The 11145-nt window shown below is 46.7% G+C and overlaps 1 protein-coding gene across 1 annotated transcript in view; it reads right to left on the bottom strand.

Annotated features, from left to right (window-relative positions):
* Positions 1-937: 937 nt before the first annotated feature.
* LOC139318032 (major facilitator superfamily domain-containing protein 8-like) overlaps positions 938-11145 on the bottom strand; it is a 39409-nt gene continuing 29201 nt past the window's right edge. The window contains exons 7-12 of the mRNA XM_070945272.1: positions 10590-10663; positions 9756-9839; positions 4897-5026; positions 3728-3850; positions 2503-2633; positions 938-1593 (exon numbers count right to left, since the gene is read on the bottom strand). Coding sequence (XP_070801373.1) covers positions 1504-1593; positions 2503-2633; positions 3728-3850; positions 4897-5026; positions 9756-9839; positions 10590-10663 — 632 coding nt within the window. The 3' untranslated portion in view covers positions 938-1503. The remainder of the gene's footprint in view (positions 1594-2502; positions 2634-3727; positions 3851-4896; positions 5027-9755; positions 9840-10589; positions 10664-11145) is intronic.

Below are 11145 nucleotides of genomic sequence, written 5' to 3'. Positions count from 1 at the left end.
ATAATTGTACTGTTGAGTCATTGCACTGCTGACTTCACTTATCTTAAGTGGATAATTACTAGTGTAAACTGTATATAAGGAGAAAGCCGAGCTATATTCATTGTTGGACCTGCTCTCATCATTGCTTGACTGGAACTGTTGATTGGAACTGTTACTGTCGTGTGTGAAGACATGGATGGATCTGCTACCATCGTGATTTGTTACCAGCGTTGAATTGCTGTTTATTACCAACTGCTGTTTGTCTGGTAAGAAGATATCTGTAACTTCGGATTGATTTGAATGGCTAAAGACTTGGATTGACTAAAAAGACTATGCAATTGTTTTTCACTACAAAGCAAAGCTTTGTTAAACCAGTTTGTTTGTATTGTATTCATTGCTCTCAGTACCGTTTCTCTGTGCACTTACTCTGCTTGTTGGTTAACACAACAATATCCTTAACATGCGTGCTGGCCAGCTGATTTTCAGGCCTTCTGGGCCCACTGGGAGTCGGGAAACAGGCTGTTTCCGGCCTCCAGAGGGGGTGGGGAAGGCCTGTTTTTCACTCCCCAGGCTCCAGAGCCTTTCTGGGTCCCACCAGAAGTCAGCAAATGGGCCATTTCCAGCCTCCAAGGGGGTGGGGAAGGCTGTTTTCGCCCTCCCCAGGCGCCTAGAAAGCCTCTGGAGCCTGGGGAGGGTGAAAAACAGGCCTACCGTGCCATTGCGTGCCAAAGCGGGGTTTGCATGGGGGGCGGGGCGCATTGAATTATGGGTGTGGCCACGCACGTGCACGACCCCCCCCCACTCCTCCCGCTTTTGGCCCGCGATGGCAAAAAGGTTTGCCATGACTGGTACAGGGTCTCCTGCTCGAGCAACGGGGTGGACTAGAAGACCTCCGAGGGCCCTTCCAACTCTTATTATTCCTTGTTCTAGGTTCTATTCAGTCTTCAGCCCAAAGGTGGACAGGGTGGAAATACTTTTAATAAATAAAAACATCCAGCCCTCCCAGTGCAGTTTAACAATCATCAAGGTCGGAATTGTGAAAACAGCAGCGGATAGCAGCAGCAGTAAAATAATGGGTGGGTCACAAAAGTCATAATAAATTATTAAGAAAGTAAAGATTAAATAAAGGCCTGCGTGTCTTCTCTCTCTCTTTTTTTTTTTTCGTAGAAGGATTTCAGATTCACCAAGGAGCTCGTTGGTTCTCTTCTGCAAAACGGGGACATGAGATTTGCATTGGATCTTCGCTCGACTGAAGGGTTAGCACGCTATTTTTTTCCTTTTCGGCAGCCCAAAGAAAGAAAGCTGGGTTCGTAGGGGGGTGGAATAAAAGAAAAGAAATATTCTGGTGGAAAGAAGAGACCATCCGACTCCTCCATCTCTACTGGCTTCTCCTGATGTTGCTGAGTCTGGAATTTGAAAGCCAAAGTGGTTCCCCTTGGCATGGCCAGCTGGCTGGCAGTTCCTTCACCTGGGGGTGGGGGGATACGAGCTTCTCCATCCCTCCAAGGGTAACTCATTGGATCCTCATGAGTTGGACTCCTCCTGGGTTGTTCGTGGCAAGGGGTATTGACTCGGGATCTCGACCAGATATTTGTAGGACAGCCCCACCATGACCTGCAGGGGAAAGAAAAATAACAGTAACTATGTTGTGGTCCGCCAGCAGCCTGCGGAGCTGGCAGCGGAGTCGGACAGTGAGGAGGCTGGGGAGGAACATGGGCCAGTCCTGGAGGCTGGGGAAGGCCCGGATGAGGGCTCTGCATCGGAGGCAGAGATGGGGCCAGGGCCATCTGGGAGTGATGCGCAGACTCCGGAGCCCCCAGAGTCAAACAGTAGAGAGGCAGAGGAACAGGAGGAGCCTGTTCCTAGTGCACGTATGAGAAGAGCTGTCAGAAGGCAGGAGCAGATAAAGTAGAGAGGACGACTCAGGAGTAAGGCCAAGAGATGATTGGCCCCTCCCATAAGGCTTAAAAGACCAGCAACGGCTCTTGGCCCCTTTGCCGGAAAACAACCGTTGAGAGAATTGGTTCTTGTTTCACTGTATTCATTTCTTGTCGGCGTCTTCTACTTCTGAACTTTTGCCAAGAAAAGCCTTTGGCAGTTTGCCTAAGTGTCCCAAGGTCGGTGATAAACTGTGCAATGGTGTTTTGAAGAATTTGCTTTAATTTAGTTTGGACTACGCTGAGAATGTGTTAATTCTCAGCTGTTCTAATAAAGTCTGTTTGTTTTCGAACTGCTTGTATTTAATACTAACTACTTGGGCCTGGGTCACAACAGCTCTAACCACTGCGCCACCGTGGCTTTGCCTCTTAAGAACTCTTCGGTTCCAGCAATTGTCTGAAAACGGTCATGAAAATACTTGGCTGATTTCTGTGATCCTCAGATTTTATTTTTCTATTTTTTCCCCCCCACAGCAGGAAGATCCTCTCTTCAGAAGAGAGAAATCTGGGATCTCAGAATGACACTTTTAACACGGGACGCTCCGGCTGAAGAAAGAGAAAGGAAAACTGGCCTTCACACACTCACCATCAAGAGGCTGAGGAGCCCCATCATCACACCTAGCATGATGTACAGATTATCCGTCAATCCTCCAGCCCACAAAGGCCCCAGGATGGTGGCAATTCCCCCAACGGAGCGACGGAGACCCTGACTGAAACCTGCCAAAAGAAGAAAGAACGAGAGAGAAATAAATCCTGCTCTATTAAGGCTCTCACAAGAGTGGTGCGGTGGCCCAGAGGTGGAGCTCTCGCCTCACAATCAGGAGGCTGTGAGTTCAATCCTAGGTAGAGGCAGATATTTCTCTCTCTGGACACAATGAAACTATATCTACTTGGAAAAAAAAAACTCCGCCTTGGCGACAGGAAGGGCATCTGGCCAGTAAACCCTCAGCTCCATTCAGTTGCCGAGACTCCATCCCGCAAGGGATTATGGGGTCATTAAAAGAAGATAATAATAATAATAATAATAATAATAATAAATTTTTATTTCTATACCGCCCTTCTCCCGAAGGACTCAGGGCGGTGTACAGCCTGATTAAAAGCACAAAGACAGACAAAATTTAAAAATAATTAAAATTATTAAATAATTGGCTCAATTATAAAACCCCCAAATTTAAAATCCCACATTTAAAACCAATTAAAATCTTTGCATTGATAGCCCGGCCTGGTGGAACAATAAGGTTTTGAGGGCACAGCGAAATACACGGAGGTCGGAGATCTTACGGATTTCTGGGGGCAGCTCATTCTAAAGGACAGGGGCTCCCACAGAGAAGGCCCTCCCCCTGGGTGTCGCCAGCCGACATAATTTGGCCGATGGCACCCTAAGGAGACCCTCTCTGTGGGAGCGAACTGGCCGGTGGAAGGCTACTGGTGGCAGAAGACAGTCTCGAAGGTACCCAGGTCCAATGCCGTGGAGCGCTTTAAAGGTGGTAACCAACACCTTGAATCACACCCAGAAGACCACTGGGAGCCAGTGCAGCTCGTGCAGGAGGGGTGTCACGTGGGCACAATGAGTTGCGCCCATAACCACCTGCGCAGCCACATTCTGGACCAGTTGGAGTCTCCAGGTGCTTTTCAAGGGGAGCCCCATGTAGAGAGCATTGCAGTAATCCAGTCGGGAGGTGACAAGGGCGTGAGTGACCTGAAGCCAGTGATGCAGGAGGCCGACTAGGCCACGCCCACCATGGCCACGCCCACCCAGCAACCGGGCAGAGAACCCCTTGCTAAAATTTTTGAAGCCCACCTCTGCTTACCTTGTGTTCTCTCTGCTGTGACTTTAGAAAAGAGCGATACCTGGGAGACAGCCACGAAGGGCAGGCCCAAGACCTGCAAAAAGACACCTACGACCAGCTCCGTGAGGAGGACAGCAAAGGTACCTGAGTGAGGGACGGAGACATGGAAAACAAGGTAAGGAGAAAGTTCACAGCAGATCATACCAGTGTAAATTACACCCTCACTCAAAGCTGGTTCCCTCACCTGGACGTCCACCTTCAACTTGGCCATCCTAACTTACCGTATTTTTTGGAGTATAAGACGCACCTTTTCTCCCCAAAAAAGAGGGTGAAAATCTGGGTGTGTCTTATACTCCGAATGTAGCCCCATCCAGCTTCTCAAACGAAGTTTCAGAGGCTGAAAAAAGCATCAGAAACGAAGCTTCAGAAAAGAAGCCCCCAAACAGAGCTTCGGGAAAAAAGCCTCAGAAACAGAGTTTCAGAGGCTTTTTTTCTGAAGCTCTGTTTCGGAGGCTTTCAGAGGCAAGAAAAGAAAGTTTTTTCTGAAACAGAGTTTCAGAAGTTTCAGAGGCAGAAAAAAAAGCAAAAAAAAAACAAACAAACAAGACACAGAGCTCACAACTAAGGAACCTGTTGCTAAAATTCACCTCTGGGAACAGCTGATTGGGGGTATTCTGAGAGGCCGATCCACCTGCCAATCAGCTTTTTTCTTATTTTCCTCCCCAAAATCTAAGGTATGTCTTATACTCCGAAAAATACGGTAGCTCTTTGGTGGGTCAAGATGTGCTACGAGGTTTCATCATGATCCATGCAAATATACGGAGAGGAAAATCTGCTAAGAAAACCTCCAAGTGTTAGTTGGCTACGGCAGAGCTGGCTGAGGAACTCTGGGAGTTGAAGTCCACAAGTCTTAAAGTTGCCAAAATTGGAGACCCCTGAGGTAAATGACTAAGAATCTCCATAGACATTTGCTTGCTAGCACTGATGATGTTCACCTCGTTGGGTAAGGAAACATCCTCAAGAAAACAACCAAGTTCAGTCAGCACCAAGTGCCCCACGGTTCAATCCTGAGTTACAGATAATTCTCTTCTACTAGAACTCTACATCTCCAGGGCATCAAGAGGTCAGGAACTGAGAAGATGGGAGCGGAGACACTTTCCCGCTCTTCTCCAGCCGTCCAACGTCATTACCCTGGGGGTGTGCCAGGAACAGCAGGCACCAGACGCAGGCTATGTTACAGATGACCAGACCTAGGAGCAAGATGAACCGATCTGATAGCCGGGCGCTGAGAAAACGCACCAGGAAGAAGCCAGCGATGACCTGAAAAAGAAGAGGCACAATAACCATGTAATCAGACCCTGTGTGTGCAGTGACTCTCATAGCAAGGATTGGGAGAACTCGCTGCCATCAACTCGCCGTAGCGCAGGACAAACCGCAGGACAATTCACGATGGAACAATTTAATAATTCAATTTACCGTATTTTTTGGAGTATAAGACGCACGTTTCCCCCCCCCAAAGAGGGTGAAAATTTGGGTGCGTCTTATACACCGAATGTAGCCCCACCCACCCGCTGGCCCCCACCCTTTGGCCTCTGCCTCCTAGCAATTTGCCTCCTTGCAGCAAACAGCCCATTTCAGTTTCAGCTTCAGCACAGCCTGATTAGCACAAGCAGCTGTTTGTCGGTTGGATCCGCCTCCCGACCATCAGCTGTTTCAGGCTGCAGGGATTGCCATTGCCTATTGCCGCCTCCGCGCCCATTTTCAGCCTCCACTGTTTGCTACAAGGAGGCCAATTGCTGGGAGGCAGAGGCAGATTTTTATTTTTCTCGTGCTAATCAGGCTGTGCTGAAACTGAAACAGGCTGTTTGCTGTTTGCTGCAAGGAGGCAAATTGCTGGATGGCAGAGGCAGATTTTTTTTTCTTGTTTTCCTCCCCCAAAAAGATAGGATCGTCTTATAGTCCGGAGCGTCTTATACTCCTAAACATACTGTAATTATTTAAAATAAATATTTTAATTGTTGTCTTTCACATTTCATTCTGTCCCTCCTTTTGCATCCTTTTTTTTTAATGATTCTATGCCATGATTTATTTAATGCTAGTTTGACTCTTGTCCTGAAACAAGTTGTTCCATGGCAAATTGGCTGGCGAACTGTCATAGCCCTCTCATAGCATGCTTCCACATTGTCAATCAAAGAGATCAGAGATTACTCCAGAATCTCTCTGCGTTCAAAGGGAGGGGCTTGCCTCTGACTGGCTCTCCTTGTCCACTAACCAAAGAACTTTAGTTATTTATTATTATTTATTTATTTCCAATTTATATACCGATATAAATAGTTAGATGGTGGGGTTTTGTGTGTATGACACAGCTTGTCACGCAAACACATCCCATTAGGTTAATTCGTTTTATTCGTCAAATCTGAAACTCTCCCTCCTTCCCTCCCCCCATTCAATTTATGTGGCAATAGATTAAGCAGACTCATAAAATTTAGACTAATTCAGTGGAATGGCTTAACCGTATTGTGTCAACACAGCCTAAATCAGTGATGGCACTTACCGTGTGTGTAAGGGAGCACTTACACACGTGTGCACACTCTTCAGGGCTACAACCAGGAAGAGGAGCTGCCCAGGGGGTCATGCGCGCGCTGGTTAAAGTACTTCCGGTCTCCGGCATGCGTGCGCATGTGCACTGGCCAGCAAGTCTTCCAGTTATTGCCGTGAACGTGCACACACCGATCAGCTGGTTGGCGCGCATGCTCAGGCCGGACAATGGAAGACCAGCTCCTCTGGTTTCCAGCACTGCCGCACACACAAAGGCCAGCTGATTGTTGGGTGCGCATGCGTGCCAGAAACCTGGAAGAGGAATGGACAACGCCGTGCACGCCAGGCGATATGGCTCCACGTGCCACTTTGGGCATGCGTGCCACAGGTTCGCCATCACGGGCCTAAATCATGAGATGGACACTGAAATTTAACTGGTGGCCAAGGCCTTCATTTTTGAACCACAGAAATATCAACTGGAGGGAGGGAAGGAGAGGCAGAGAGACCCTAAAACAGATTATTATTTATACTACAGACTCGCAGCCCCACTTTCTCGAAAGGTTTGCCAGGTTCCTATCTTATTTAAGAATCCGCTTACCAGAGGCAGGGCAGAGCAAAATTAGCATCACCCATTAGCTACATTAAAAATGTCTCTTCCCAAACCATTTTTGGTTATTCTTAATAACTGCCGTCTATCAACAGCCAAAATCTGATTGTCACCCGTCTCGCCTAGAGATGGCTCTTTTAAGAGAGGGAGATAAAGGGCAAGGATTATGCATTGCTTTAGGTTTGATGTGGAAGAGGTACATTGGAAGATCTGGCAGTGGGGACTCAGCTCCTGTCTGCATGTAATGGCATGTGAGAGAGACCCTGGGAGAAGAATAGAATAGAATAGAATAGAATAGAATAGAATAGAATAGAATAGAATAGAATAGAATAGAATAGAATAGAATAGAATAGAATAGAATAGAGAACGGAACGGAACGGAACGGAACGGAACGGAACGGAACGGAACGGAACGGAACGGAATTTTTTATGGCCAAGTGTGATTGGACACACAAGGAATTTGTCTTTGGTGCATACGCTCTCAGTGTACATAAAAAGAAAAGATACGTTCGTCAAGAATCATAAGGAACAACACTTAATGATTGTCAAAGGGTACAAATAAGCAATCAGGAAACAACCAATATCAATATCAATCTTAAGAATACAAGCAACAAAATTACAGTCATGCAGTCATAAGTGGGAGGAGATAGGTGATAGGATTGATGGGAAGATTAATAGAAATAGTAATGCAGCCTTAGTGAATAGTTTGACAGTGTTGAGGGAATTATTTATACAGCAGAGTGATGGCGTTTGGGAAAAAAACTGTTTTTGTGTCTAGTTGTCTTGGTATGCAGTGCTCTATAGCGTCCAGGATGCGAGGGGTCTGTAAATATTTTCACAGCCCTCTTTTTGGCTCGTGCAGTATACAGGTCCTCAATGGAAAGCAGGTTGGTAGCCATTGTTTTTTCTGCAGTTCTAATGATCCTCTGAAGTCTCTGTCTGTCTTGTTGGGTTGCAGATCCAAACCAGGCAGTTATGGAGGTGCAGATAACAGACTCAATAATTCCTCTGTAGAACTGAATCAGCAGCTCCTTGGGCAGTTTGAGCTTCCTCAGTTGGCGCAGAAGGAACATTCTTATTTAAGAACCTGCTTACCAGAGGCAGGGCAGAGCAAAATTAGCATCACCCAGACCTGGCAGAAGAGACACTGCCAAGCAAAGATAAGAAGCTCAAAGATGGATACAGGTAGTCCTTGACTTATGACCACAAGTGAGCCCAATACTTACCTTGTTAAGTAAAACTGTCAAGGTGTTAATTTAAGAGCTGACCAGCCGATGCAATGAGGGGAATGAGTCAGCAGGGTCTTTGGCTGTTATCCCTTTAAGAGCCTGTGTAATAAGAGGAGGCCCTGCTGTAGTGTTGGTTGGTTCATCAAGTTTCTTCCTTGCTGTAATTGCTGTTTGTTGGGATACTGCTTGTAGCACGTGTGTGTGTGTGTATACTATTCCTATATTCCTATTGTACATAAAAACCACTATTTGATACAAGCCACAATTGGCTGTACTTGTTCCTGGGTTGATACACAGGATAGACCTGTGCACACTCCGACAGTGGTGAGTTTTGCTCCGTTTTATAATGCTTCTTGCCACGGTTATTAAATGAATCAGTACAGTAATAGAGTTAGTGTCCATGGAGATTCTCAATTATCCAAGTCTTGATTTTCTCAAAGGTGCTTTTTCTTTGTTTTGCGCCTTGAAGACCTTTTGCTTCTCATCCAAGAAGCTTCTTCAGTTCTGACTTCAGTTCTGAAGAAGCTTTTCGGATGACGAGCGAAACATCTTCAAAGGAAAAAACAAAAGTCCAGTTGCCTTTTGAAAAAACACATCTGGGACACGGTTGTTGAGTAAATCTGGCTTCCCCGCTGACTTTGCTTGTCAGAAGGTCGCAAAAAGCGATCACGTCACCCCAGGACACTGCAACCGTCATAAATATGAACCAGTAACTTCAGAGAGTCACTGAATGAATGGCTGTAGGTCGAGGACTACCTGAAATAGGCAGGGCAAGAGGGTCGGAAGAGACCTTTCCAAGGGTGAAATCCAAAATTTTTCCCTACCGGTTCTGTGAGCGTGGCTTGGTGGGCATCGCAGGGGAAGGATATTGCAAAATCTCCATTCCCTCCCCACTCTGGGGCCAGCCAGAGGTAGTATTTGCCAGTTCTCCAAACTACTCAAAATTTCCGCTATTAAGATTCTATTAATGTTGTTGTTGTTAACTGCGAAGTCGTGTCCGACCCATCACAACCCCATGGACAATGTTCCCCCAGGTCTTCGTGTCCTCTACCATCCTCTGGAGTCCATTTAAGCTCACCCCGACTGCTTCAGTGACTCCATCCAGCCACCTCGTTCTCTGTCGTCCCCTTCTTCTTTTGCCCTCAATCTTTCCCAGCATTAGGCTCTTCTCCAGGGAGTCCTTCCTTCTCCTTAGGTGGCCAAAGGATTTGAGTTTCCTCTTCAGGATCTGGCCTTCTAAAGAGCAGTCAGGGTTGATCTCTTCAAGGACTGACCGGTTGGATCGCCTTGCAGTCCAAGGGACTCGCAGGAGTCTTCTCCAGCCACCAGAGTTCAAAGGCCTCAATTCTTTGGTGCTCAGCCTTTCTTATGGTCCAGCTTTCCCAGCCATACATTGCAACTGGGAACACCATAGCCTTGACTATACGCACTTTTGTTGGCAGGGTGATGTCTCTGCTTTTTAGCATGCTGTGTAAATTTGCCATAATGTATGGCATTCCCCATAATGCTATTAATGTAGCTTTGCAATAAAGTAGAATCAGCTCATCCAGCCACGATTCCTACCTGCTTTACCTGGTCAGACCGACACTCTACCTTATTAAAGTGGTACAGTGAGCAAAATCTCCTATAACAAACACACACTGCTCAGTTACAGTGTCACCTCTTTTCACCCTTACCTCCACACCACACAGGAAATACATGATGCTGTTCTCCAGTTCTCCAAAGTTCAAATACTTCTGTGTAATTGGAGTCACCATAGTCTGTAGAGGAAAATCAATAGAAGCGTCAGGTGGTTCACCTATCCTGAGAATGGCCTCCAACGCTACAAGCAGCAACTTTCAATACATTAAACTCCTGGTTTTGATTCTCAACATTTCAACTTCCGAGTCTTCCAAATGAGGAAGAAGAAACTTGGTCTGGGGGACCCCAAGGTAGAGAAGTATGGTCTGTATCAGGGGTGTCCAATCTTGGCAACTTTGAAACCTGTGGACTTCAACTCCCAGAATTCCCCAGCCAGCCATGCTTGGCCATTTTAAGACTTGTGGACTCCAATTCCCAGAATTCCTCAGCCAGCCATGCTTGGCCATTTTAAGACTTGTGGACTTCAACTCCCAGAATTCCTCAGCCAACCATGCCCACCCAGGTTTTGTGGCTCCCGGTGTTTTCTTTTCTGTGGGAAACGGGTCCAAATGGCTCTTTGAGTATTTAAAGTTGCAGACCCCTGGGCTAATCGCTCCAATCTAAGCCATTTTACAGGGTTGCTATTGTGTGGGGGGAAAAGGGAGAAGGAATAAATAAATTGTAAAAATTGGAAAGGAGATTCTAGATCGGGGTGTCCAACTTTGGGAACTTTTCAGATGCGTGAACTTCAATTCCCAGAATTCTGGCTCACCGCACAACCCCACCGTTCCAGCTACTGGATTTAAATATCATAACATTAAGTCTTCCACTCTCTGCTTCAGAGCTCCCCAACGAGCCCAGGGTCGATGCACAATTTAGGGCCTACCTACCTCCAATGCCGTTTGATTGAAGAGAGTAATGAACTGGGCGGTGAGGAGAACCACCACTTCCTCCCGCAAATATTCTGAAATGAAAACACAAACCACCATCAAGTCGGGAAGAGCCTTATTGAGGCTGAGGAGGCAGGAGGCCCTTTTTACCCGGGGGGTGTGTGTGTGTGAAAATAAAGAAATGAAGGATTAATCATAAAACCGTCCCTCTGTGCCTTACTTTTGAAAGCTCTACTTGGCAAAGTTCAAGGTCGGGTTCACACAACCCTCTGAATCAGGCTAACAAAAGATCCTGGTTATGAACTCTGTTAGAGAGTTCTAAAGTTTACGGCGATGTGCAAACTCTGTTTATCTGGTTAATCTGTAACAGGGGTCCCCAAACTTGGCAGCTTTAAGACTTGTGGACTTCAACTCCCAGCTATGCTGGCTGGAGAATTCTGGAAGTTGAAGTCAGTGGTGGGTTCCTCCCAGTTCGGCCTGGTTCCACCGAGCCGGTAGCGGTGACGATAGGCAACTCAGCTGGGATCGTCAGAGGGTTTTAAAAGCATTTTTTTTA

The sequence above is a fragment of the Pituophis catenifer genome, unplaced genomic scaffold (assembly GCF_029215685.1).
Source record: "Pituophis catenifer annectens isolate HBS135680 unplaced genomic scaffold, rPitCat1.0.hap2 SCAF_6, whole genome shotgun sequence".
Classification (NCBI taxonomy): Eukaryota; Metazoa; Chordata; class Lepidosauria; order Squamata; family Colubridae; genus Pituophis; species Pituophis catenifer.
Note: the sequence above shows the minus strand (reverse complement) of the source record. Positions and strands in the feature narration are given on the sequence as shown.